General features: G+C 35.9%; 1 protein-coding gene across 4 annotated transcripts in view; it reads right to left on the bottom strand.

The window, feature by feature from the left end:
- GUCY2C (guanylate cyclase 2C) overlaps positions 1-12393 on the bottom strand; it is a 130709-nt gene that overhangs the window by 37143 nt on the left and 81173 nt on the right. For all 4 annotated transcript variants that reach the window (XM_059185991.1, XM_059185993.1, XM_059185992.1 and 1 more), the window contains 2 exons: positions 10026-10111; positions 7595-7706 (listed from right to left, as the gene is read on the bottom strand). In XM_059185991.1, coding sequence (XP_059041974.1) covers positions 7595-7706; positions 10026-10111 — 198 coding nt within the window. The remainder of the gene's footprint in view (positions 1-7594; positions 7707-10025; positions 10112-12393) is intronic.

Below are 12393 nucleotides of genomic sequence, written 5' to 3'. Positions count from 1 at the left end.
TGAGCCGAAAGCAGAGGCTTTAACCCACTGAGCCACCCCGACGCCCCACATTGTTAGTTTTTGATGTAGTATTCCAAGATTCATTGTTTACATATAACAACCAGGGCTCCATTCAATATGTGTCCTCCTTAATACCCCAAACCAGGGTCACCCATCTCCTCACCTACCTCCCCTGTAAAACCCTCAGTTTGTTTCTTGGAGTCCACAGTCTCTCATGGTTTATCTCCCCCTCCGATCCCCCCTCCTCCACTTTTCCCTTCCTTCTCCTAATGTCTTTCATGCTATTTCTTATGTTCCACATTTAAGTGGAACCATATGATAATTGACTTTCTCTGCTTGACTTATTTCACTCAGCATAATCTCCTCTAGTCCCGTCCATGTTGATACAGAAGTTGGGTATTCTTCCTTTCTGATGGAGGCATAATATTCCACGGTATATATGGATCATATCTTCTTTATCCATTCACCTGTTAAAGAGCATCTTAGCTCTTCCCACAGTTTGGCTATTGTGGACATTGCTGCTATGAACATTGGGGTGCATGTAGCCCTTCTTTTTACTACATCTGTATCTTTGGGGTAAATGCCCAATAGTGCAATTCCCAGGTCATAGAGTAGATCTATTTTTAATTTTTTGAGGAATCTCCACACTGTTTTCTGAAGTGGCTATACTAACTTGCACTCCCACCAACGGTGTAAGAGGGTTAAGGGGGAAATTTTTAACAGTGAAGATGTGAGCTCTGGATTTATCTCTCATCATGGCAGAAACAGATTAGTATTTTGGATTTGGATGAGCATATCTGATGGTGCGAATTCTGATTATCACTGTAATCATCACTCCTATCACTCCCCGCCACCAATGCTATTACCACCACTCTCAAAGTTGGTGCGAGAAATAAATTTCTAGGTATCAGCGATTCTACTCATCAGTCTACTGAAATGACACATCCCCTAGACTACAGCGTGAATTGGTGGAACTGGAGGACTTCTGTCTGCTGGGTCCTCCTGCATCTCAATTCCTATCTACCCCTGACAGCACACACATCTTGTCAAACTAAAAATACTTATGATATTTAAATATACTGTATACTATTTAAATATAATAGTTGTTAATTCAACATATTTTTCAGTTTTGCTTGAATTAGTCAAGTCACAGTGGGACATTAGTTCAAAAATTAAGCTCTAGCTGCCTTCTGGTGGCTGCTATGGTTATTACAGTCTATTTAATTAGATTGACAGTGATGGTAAAATGAGTTTATAAAACCAAGTCATACAATCTGATAGTTGGAAAGAATCTTGGAATCAGTTAACAAATCTCCTGATCTGAAGAAGGAAGAAACTCACACTTAGTAAATTGACTAAAATTAATACAGTGTGGCTATGTGTTGAGTAGAAACTCAGGTTTATAGTTATTGTCCTTCCTTCCTTTGTTCCTTTGAAGGCACTTTGTTGGGCAGATGTGAATAAAGAATAGACCCAAAACCACAATGAGATACCACTTCACACCAGTTAGAATGGCTAAAATTAACCAGTCAGGAACAACAAATATTGGTGAGGATGTGCAGACAGGGGAAACCTCCTACACTGTTGGTGGCAAGCAAACAGTATGGAAGTTCCCCAAGAAGTTAAAAATAGAGCTACCCTACGACCCAGCAATTGTACTACTAGGCATTTATCCCAAAGATACAAATGTAGTGATCTGAAGGGGTACCTACACCACAATGTTTATAGAAGAAATTTCCACAATAGCTAAACTATGGGAAGAGCCGAGATGCTCATCAACAGGTGAATGGATAAAGAAGATGTGGTATATATACACAATGGAATATTACTCAGCCATCAAAAAAGAATGAACTCTTACCATTTACATTGACATGGATGGGATTGGACGGTATTATGCTGAGTAAAATAAGTCAATCATAGGAAGAGAATTATATCATTTCACTCATATGCAGAATTTAAAAAAATTCATAGGGGAAGAGAGGAAAAACAGAATGGGAAGAAATCAGAGAGAGAGACAAACCATGAGAGACTCTTAATCATAGGAAACAAACTGAGGGTTGTTGTAGGGGAGGTGGGTGAGCGTATGGGGTAACTGGGTAATGGGCATTAAGGAGGGCACGTGATGTGAAGAGCACTGGGTGTTACATGCAACTGATGAATCACTAAACTCTACAACTGAAACTAATGATGTTCTATATGTAGGCTAAGTGAATTTAAATTAAAAAAAAATTAGTCCCTAAATTTAAACAGTGTATGGTTTAAAAAATGTGTAAACAAGTAAGTATGATATAAATCCTATGTTAGAAGTCTGGTGGGATGTAAGCAAGATCAATAGCCTCCTGGGATGCTAAGAAGCTTACACAAATGAAATTTAAGTTAAATGTTGAAGATGAGAAGCTTCTCATCTTTAGGGGGAGTGATACATTTTAATCAGAGAGATTAGTATCACTAAGGACACGGGCATAAAGTTGCAAGACTCGTCACCCTCCCTTTTTTTTTCTCTCCCTCTTTTTTTTTTTAAAGATTTTATTTATTTATTTGTCAGAGAGAATAAGAGAGAGAGAGAAAGCGAGAGTGCACAAGCAAGCAGAGGCAGAGGCAGAGAGAGAAGCAGGCTCCCCGCCGAGCAAGGAGCCCAATGAGGGACTCGATCCCAGGATCTTGGGATCATGACCTGAGCCGATCATGACCAGCAGCTTAACCGACTGAGCCACCCAGGTGTCCCTCACCCTTCCTTTTTTTAAAGAAGTAGGTAAAAATTGAAGGAATGGGAAAGGGATTTCAGGTAAGAAGAAAGATAAAGTTGGAGAAGAGGGAAAATTAATGGACATTTTGTGCTCTAATAAGTCACTTGGACTTTATGGTGAAAGGGGAGCTGCCAATTGAGTGTTAGCAAAATATAACGATATGATTGGATCCACGCTTTCATTCTGGTGGCAATGTTGTTTGGATGGAAGGTAGACTGGAAGCTGAACTGAAGCAGGAAGTCAGGTGGATGTTATTGTAACCCAGGAGGCAGATGATGATGGTGTGGATGAGGAACAGAAACAAATGCGCCTTGTCCATTGCTGTGTCCCAGGTGCTTCGAACACTGCCTGGCACTAGTAAATCTTTGTAGAATGAATGAAATGACAGTGATGGTGTTATCTCAGATGAAACATTTGGTTACTTAGGGGGCTGTTGTGTACCCAGATAAAAGACCAGAGGAATATCTTATTGGTATACTATTTGAAAGATTGAGTTACTTTATTTTTAAAGTTTAAAATTAAATGTAGGAACAGCTGAGTAATGAAAAGCTCCGGCTAACTGAATTTTCTGGTTAAATGAGGATGAAGTGAAGTTGCTCAGACTGATACAATGTCCCTGTAATAAGAATAATATAACATGAATATTTAATGTGATCTCTTTGGGGTAAATAAGGAGAGCTCTCTCAAAAACTGCTTTTTGAGGGGTGTCTGGGTGGCTCAGTTGGTTAAGTGTCTACCTTTGGCTCAGGTCATGATCCCGGGGTCGTGGGATGGAGCCTCACCTCGGGCTCCCTGCTCAGTGGGGAGTTTGCTTCTTCCTCTCCACAGCTACCCACTCATGTTCTCTCTTGCTCAAATAAATACATAAAATATTTTTTAAAATTTCTTTTTGAGAAGTAGAGCATTTTACAAAAACAGATCATTCTACTGAGTAAAAAATACCTAAAAACTCTTTTTTTTTTTTAAGATTTTTATTTATTTATTTGACAGACAGAGATCACAGGTAAGCAGAGAGGCAGGCAGAGAGAGGAAGAAGCAGGCTCCCTGCTGAGCAGAGAGCCCAATGTGGGGCTGGATCCCAAGACCCTGAGGATCATGACCTGAGCCGAAGGCAGAGGCTTTAACCCACTGAGCCACCCAGGTGCCCCAAAACTCTTAAAGAAATACATTAAAAATATAAACTAATATTGTCACTATAATTAAGGGAACATAAAAAATAAAAAAATAAAAATAAAAATATATAAAATAGCAAAAAAAAAAAAGAAAGAAAAAGTCCCAACCAACCAACCAATGAACCAAACAAGAAATACAAGAAAATAAGAAATATAAATAAGAAAAAATAATTGTAATTCAAAAAGCTACAAAAGAAAAAAGCAGAGAGTTGCAGAAACCCATGTAAGTTTGGTTTAAACCTACAAATCTTGAAGTTGGTTCTAGAGATAATTAAGAAAAAAAGCTTGTTAATGAAAAAAAATCAACTTTAAAAGGCAATGTTAGTTTTGCTTTTCTTTTTCAAGATTGCTTTGGATATTGGGAGTCTTTTGTGGGCCCATACAAATTTTAAGATTGGTCTAGCTCTGGAAAAATGCTGTTTGTATTTTGATAGGGATTGACTTAAATGTGTAGATTGCTTCGGGTAGTATGGACACTTTAACAATATTTGTTCTTCCAATACATAACCATGGGATGTCTTTTCATTTCTTTGTGTCATCTTCAATTTCATCAGTGTTTTACAGTTTTCAGAGTACAGGTCTTTCACCTCTTTGGTTAGGTTTATTCCTAGGTATCTTATTATTTGGAATAGGATTAAAGACCTAAAGATGAGACCTGAAACCACAAAAGTCCCAGAAGAGAGCAGAGATGGTTACTTCTTTGATATCAGTCATAGCAATTTCTTTCTAGGTATGTCTCCTCAGGCAAGGGAAACAAAAGCAAAAGCAAACTCTTGGGACTACATAAAAATAAAAGTCTCTGCAGAGCGAAGCAAACAATCAACAAAACTAAAGGCAATCTACAGAATGGGAGAAGATATTTGCCAATGACATATCCAATAAAATGTTAGGATCCAAAATACATTGAGACCTTATAAAACACTGAAACGACAATCCAATTAAAAATGGGCAGAAGTGGCACCTGGGCAGCTCAGTGGGTTAAGCCTCTGCCTTCAGCTCAGGTTGTGGTCTTAGGGTCCTGGGATGGAGCCCTGCATCAGGCTCTCTGCTCAGCGGGGAGCCTGCTTCCCCGTCTCTCTCTGCCTGCCTCTCTGCCTATTTGTGATGTCTCTCTCTGTGAAATAAATAAATAAAATTATTTAAAAAATATTTTAAAATGGGCAGAAGACATGAACAGACATATATTATTGTAATTATTATATGTAATATATATTTTATATAGAAATTTATATATGTATATTATATATTATGTGTATATATGTATATGTATAGATATATATAAATTATATAATATTTAAAAATTCATATATAAATATATAACAGTATAGTATATGGTTAACATAATTATAAAATATAATTAATAAATATATATTTATATGTCACATCTTTATATGAAATGGAATATCAGTCAACCATAAAAAAGAATGAAATCTTGCCATTGGCAATGACATGGATGGAGTTAGAGTAGAGAGAGTTAGAGTTAGAGAGGATAATGCTAAGCGAAAGAAGAGAAAAAGAAATACTATATTATTTCACTCATATGTGGAATTTAAGAAACAAAGTCAACAAGCCAAGGGGACAGAGAGAAAGAGAGAGACAGAAAGCAAGAAAGAAACTCTTAATTATAGAGAACAATCTTATGGTTACCAGAGGAGAGGGAGGTGCGGGCATGGGTGAAATAGGTGATGGGGATGAAGGAGGACAGTTGCTGTGATGAGCACAGGGGGATGTATGGAAGTACTGAATCACTATTCTGGACACCTCCAACTAAATAACACTGTATGTTAGCTAACCGGGCGCCTGGGTGGCTCAGTGGGTTAAGCCTCTGCCTCCGGCTCAGGTCATGATCCCAGAGTCCTGGGATCAAGCCCTGCATCCTGCTCTCTGCTCCGCAGGGAGCCTGCTTCCCTCTCTCTCTCTCTGCCTGCCTCTCTATCTACTTGTAATCTCTCTCTGTCAAATAAATAAGCAAAACAAAACAAAAAACTTGAAAAATGGTAACAGTAAACCTGAAATCAGCTCAGGATTGCTTATTGTTTAGAAGAGTGGGAACCTCACTTTCCGCCTCTCTCCTTGCTTCTTTGCTTTAGCCAACTGCTCATGGCTACTGAATAAAAATAAAAGAATCATTTTTAACCATATTTGACTCATGGGATGCAAGAGGACTGAAAACATACGAAGTGTGTCAAACACATTAACACAATCAAGTGCATCAAACCAGAACTTTTCTCTTTATATCGTATCAGCTTCAGTTTCTGGCTACAGACCAGGACTGGGAGAGAAATAGTTCTAGTTTTTTTTTTAATATTTAAAAATGGTAAATTAATATACTCATTATGGAAAAATTTGGAAAATTAAGAAAAACATAAAATAGCAAAAAAAGAAAAGAAAAGAAAAAGTCCCAAACTACCAACCAACCAATGAACCAAACAAACCAACAAATACTTAATATTCCTAAGATCCTATTACTCAGAAGCCACCACTGTTAACATTTTAGCATATTTCTTTACAGGCTATTTCTAACATTGTTTTACAAAGTTAGAATTTCATTAAATAAAAAAGTTGTTTATTTTCCTGTTAATTTACCTTATAAGTTTTCCTATGTCATTTAAAATTCTTTGTAAATAATTATTTTAATTGGCTTGTGATATTCTATTTGGGATATATCATCATTTGCTAAATCATTTTGTTAATGTTTCTTCCTTTTTTTTTTTTTTTTGCATCTTTGGGCATAAATATTTGTCCAAATTTAAACATTTTTTTTCTCAAGAAATAGATTAGTAACATGAAATTACTTAATATTCATTGTAAGAAGCCTTGGCTAAGCCAGATTTTCCTGAGACATTGTTGTCCAGGACATACCTGGCTGGTCCTGTCCAGTGATGGCAAATGTTAGGTGGTTGCCTCGGTAGTCACATGGGTGAAGTCCTGCTCATGGTAGGGCTTTCCATGACATGATAGGAACTCATTTTAAGTAGGTGGGTAGCCATCATGATAACCCAAGTATGTATCTGATGAGGAAATGGGGGAGACTTTTGAAGCCATGCTCACTGATGACCAATGGCTGAAGGCATCTTGTGTTCCTTGCTGAAATATGTATACTTTGAGTTTATTGCGATAAAATGGAATAATTGGCATTAAGAATACATGTCTTGGCATGCCTAGGTGGCTCAGTGGGTTAAGCCTCTGCCTTTGGCTCAGGTCATGATCTCAGGGTCCTGGGATAAAGCTCCGCATCGGGCTCTCTGCTCAGCAGGGAGCCTGCTTTCCCCTCTCTCTCTGCCTGCCTCTCTGCCTACTTGTGATCTCTCTGTCAAATAAATAAATAAAATATTTACAAAAAAAAAAAGAAAGAATACATGTCTTTGTGTTCATTTTGCCAACTGTCAAGTTTAATTTTCTATAGGATAAATTTTGTTGGTAGGTAGGACATATATTAAAGAGAGGTATAGCTAAATTAGATTAGGGATATTTTTAGTATTTAATCAGAAAGGTAATATTCATTAGGCAGGGAAGTAAAGTCCACATTTTACAAACTTGGCAAATCTAATTTAGACAACAAACAAAACAAATGAAAACACAAAAGCACGTGCTAATTGCATAAACCATTGAAAGTACTTACCTTACCCTGAAAAGCAACTTCATGGAAACAAAATTCACTAAAGGATATCTTACCCTGGCCTGGGAGATCATTAGGAAGTTTGTGGTTCATCCAGATGAACACGGGGTTGTTAGCCACTGGGGTAGTCTTATTTATATGGGTGTCATAGCTCAAGAGAACCCTGTACTGTGTCAGGGCATGAAAAAGAAGAAGGATGAGCAGAAAAAGACATTTTAGAACGACTTCTGATGAGACGGTCTTGCCCAATGACACTTGAATTTCATAGTAACAATTTTCAGTGAAACAAAGTCATGTTTAGCAGCCAGGAGCTAGCTAGTTAGCAACCATTTATTAGTTCACAGCATGAAAGTAGAGTTAAGCTTCAGGTGGCTCAATTATTTTTGTTTCTTTATAATCATATGCTACTTTATGCTCAGACCAGTAACTCCTACTCAACATGGATTCCTTGGGTCTTTAGAGAACTAGTTCAAGTCTCTCATATTACAAAAAAGTTTAAATAGAGGCCAAAAGAAATTAAATAGTTAGCTCCAAGTCACAAGATAAGTGAAGTACCAATGTTTTTCACAATATTAAGTTGCTACTGAAAATAGTATCTTGAGAAAATGCACTACAGCTAAAATCCATTCATTATCCATTTTGGCAAATCAAGAGGCTCTGAAATAATTCACATTTAAATTAGTCAATTACATAATTTTCAAATATCTTCTATCCTTTTGCTCTAATGTGCTATCTTATATGTGATACTAATTAGGTTTCTGAGATAAAAGTTTTCTTTTTCAGCAATCTGCTGATGGGATGTATTAGCACATCCTTTTATTGCTGCTGCATATAATGACCATTGTTCTAAATTCAACACCATTCCCTCAAAACTTCCTGGATAGAAGTTTTCCATCTTTAGAAATACACTTTTAACTTGTGAGCATGATCTGTAATTGCATATAATAAGTGTAGTAAATATCCTAATATTAGAGGGCAGTACATTGATCTCTATTGAGACTTCCTCTGGATACAGAATAACTTATTTATATCCCTGTGTTTTGAGAATGAATACCTGGTTTCCCTATATATACATATAATACAGCAGTTGATGGCATTAAATTATCAAAAACTTCAACTACATTTGCCTTCATTGAAAAATTCAGCTAGATTTTCCTTCAGACAGAATGAGTGCACAGAACATTTTTCATACTGAAGAGCAGTTATGAGGCTGATGTGGGATCTTTCTACATGCATTTGCTTCTCTCCAAGAGCATCATCCCAGACATAAATAACTCAAAGAAGAGCATAGTTCTCTTTATAGTTACTATAATAACAGGAGCATTGATGAGACTTTATTTTAAGGTATTCCCATGAAGTATATGTGAAATAGAGCATTAAATTCAAGGTTTTTATAGTAACTGAAAACTACAGAGTACTTTTCTGAAATGTTGCCCCCAAATTTCTGGTTTAACTTTCTCAATCTAGACATCTTCCCTCTAGCTTTCCATTACAGATATTTTTTAAGAAAGTGGGCCAGGGCGCCTGGGTGGCGCAGTGGGTTAAGCCACTGCCTTTGGCTCAGGTCATGATCTCAGGGTCCTGGGATCGAGCCCTACATCAGGCTCTCTGCTCAGCAAGGAGCCTGCTTCCCCTCTCTCTCTGCCTGCCTCTCTGCCTACTGTATCTCTGTCTGTCAAATAAATAAAATCTTAAAAAAAAAATAAAGTGGGTCAATATATGCACTAAATATATGACTTAAAGATGTGATAATGATGACATCAGAAAATCACATGAAAAAATGAATAATTTTTTTCTCTTAGATTCCTAGTTATGTCAGGACATGATGTCTTAAAAAAAACTTTCTACTGACCATTTGGTTGGCAGAACAGGGGCTTTCATACTTTGTGATGGGCACAACTTTGGGTGACATAAAGACAGGTGTTTTATTTTTAAATTAAAAGCTGATTAGTCATCAACTATATGGCATATAAGAAGCCAAGCACTGGAGGCATACAGAAGTAAGACCCATTCCCTTTCTTTAAAGAACCTATATGTAGGTGAGGAGAAAAGAGATAATGTGAATAAGAGCATGACATCATAGGACTGTTTATATGTGTCAGAAAAATGCAGAATTAATGATTTTCATGAGTTCAGATGGAGAGAATAGAGAATGTTTCTTTGAAATTTTTATCTGTGGAAATGAATAAACAATTCTTAGGAGAGCACAGTCATCCTCTCTTTGTATTCCATCAATAGTTTGGTCTTTATACCAATGTATTCTGGGTGGGTATTTTATATAGCCAATAGAGTGTAGACATTCTAAATAAGGTATGGGTCAAAATGTTTAAAGGATACAGTCCTAAGTAGGTCATAATTGTGACTGAAATAAATAACTTGCAGATTTTAAACACAACTTCTCTGATTCCTTTGCTATAACTCGCCTTGTAGTTATCCTTCTTCATCTAGTCCCTTCACCCTAATTTCCTGAAAAGAAATTAGACATACTTTGTTGGTTTCCACAGAAGTATACAGAAGCACCATAGTGTTGTCAATATCCCCACAGTCGTCCAAAGTCACAGGACCTGCATGCCCTAGGGCAAAGTCAGAAAAAGCTGGAGTTATTCTTTGACTTTTTGACTGAAAAATGAGTTAGATCCTTACACAGTGTATAAAATAGGTTCAGACTACTCTATTTTACTGAAAAACTATGTTAGTGAGCTAATCAGAAGGAACATTCATTGGCTCTTGGTCCTGAGATCTCTGATGATATTTTTAAGAGACATGCTATTTAGTATTTAGTTAGAAGAGAACATTTTTGCATTGCAGTTAGGATGAAAATATAATCAGCCAAGTAAATCTACTTATTAGTGAAAAGTTTTTGCTAAGAATATTTACTGAACCAGTAAAAATTCTCCATTTACCATGTGATTTCTAGGATTATTAGAATCAAATTATTAGAATTCAAATATCTAGATTTCAACAAAAGTATCACAAGGCAGACAAAGAAACACGAAAGTGTTGCCCAATCAAAAGAAAAAGGAACAAACTATCCCTGAAAAAGACCTGACGGTGGATCTAATGGACAAAGGTTTTAAAACTGTCTTAAAGATGCTCAAAGAACTAAAAGAGGATGTACATAAAGTCAGGAAAATGATGTATGAACAAAAGGGAAATATTAATAAAGAGAAGGAAAACCTAAAAAGGAAACCCAGAGGAAATTCTAGAACTGAAAAAATACAATAGCTGAAATGAAAAACTCACTAGGGAGATTCAAAGGCAGATCTGAGCATGTAGAAGAAAGACTCAGTGAACTTAAAGATAGGACAATGGAAATTATCAAATCTGAGGAAGAGAATAAAAAGTGAACACACCATATGCACTGTGGAAGTCGAAGAAGAAGAAGAAAAAGAAAAAGAAAGAAGAAGAAAGAAGAAAGAAGAAAGAAGAAGAAGAAGGAGAAGAAGAAAGGGAGAAAGGAGTAAATAGAATATCTCAAGAAATAGTGGCCAAAAATTCTCAAATTTGATAAAACAAACACTTTCATCCAAGCATTCTTTATCAAATGAATCTGTCAAAAATGAGGGGGAAAGTAAGACATTCTGAGATAAGCAAAAGCTGAGTTTGTAACCACCAGAACCTGCCCTGGGAGAAATGTTAAAGGTTGTCCTATAGGTTGAAGTGAAAGAACACTGGACAATAACTTGAAGCCAAACAAAGAAATAAAGATCTCAGTAAAGGCAGATACAGGGGCTGTTATAACATCTAGCATTAATACAACAATAGTCTTTAATTCCACTTTTTGCTTTCTATATGATTTAAGAGATGAATATGGTTTTAAAAACTACCACTATTGTAACTTTGGTTTATAACTCTACTTTTTTGATATAATTTAAGAGACTAGTGTTTAAAACATCATGAGTTTATATTTTTGGACACACACATATAAAGATGTAATTTTGCATCAATTTGCGTCAACATCAGAAGGAGGTGGGTATGGAAGTATTAAAGGAGTAGAGGTTTTGGATATTATTGAAGTTAAACTGGTATAAAGTCAAATTACAATGTAATAACCTTAGGGTGTTAACTATAATACCCACAGGAATACAAAGAAAATGGTTGAAGAGTATAAACAACACAGTAAGACAGGAATTCAAACATTCCACTACAAAATAAATCAACTATATACAAATGAAGACAATAATGCAGAAAATCAGAGACAAAAAGCTCTAAGACAACAGACAACAAAGAGCAAAATGATAAAAGTAAATCTCCACTATCAGTAATTACTTTAAATATAAAATAGATTAAATTCTCCAATCAAGGATAGAGACTAGGCAATATCTTAAAAAAATAATTCTATATAATATCTATAAGAAATGCATTTTAGATTCAAAATCACAAATAGGATGAAAGAGAAAGGATGGAAAAGGATATTCTATGCAAATAGTAACAAAGAGAGTGACAGAAACAGTAATATATTCATATGCTAATATCAAACAAACTAGACTTTGTACAAAAAAAAAAAAACCTACAAAGTATTTCTGCAGACAATTGGAGAAGATAAAAATAAATGGAAACCTCCATGTTTCCATTTTGCTCCATATTGTTGGAAGACAATATCATTAAGAAATCTGTATTATCCAAAGTAGTCTACAGATTTAATACAATCCCTGTCAAATAATGATTTTTTTCTTTTCTTTACGAAAAGCCATCTTAAAATTCATATGGAATCTCAAAAGACCCTAAACAGTCAAGACAATCTTGAAAAAGAAGAACAAAGCTGAAGGACTCACTTCTTAATTTCAGGACTTGCTACAAAACTACAGTAATCAAAACAGTATGGTACTAGCATAAAGTCAGATGTGTATACAAA

The sequence above is a fragment of the Mustela lutreola genome, chromosome 8 (genome assembly GCF_030435805.1).
Source record: "Mustela lutreola isolate mMusLut2 chromosome 8, mMusLut2.pri, whole genome shotgun sequence".
NCBI lineage: Eukaryota > Metazoa > Chordata > Mammalia > Carnivora > Mustelidae > Mustela > Mustela lutreola.
Note: the sequence above shows the minus strand (reverse complement) of the source record. Positions and strands in the feature narration are given on the sequence as shown.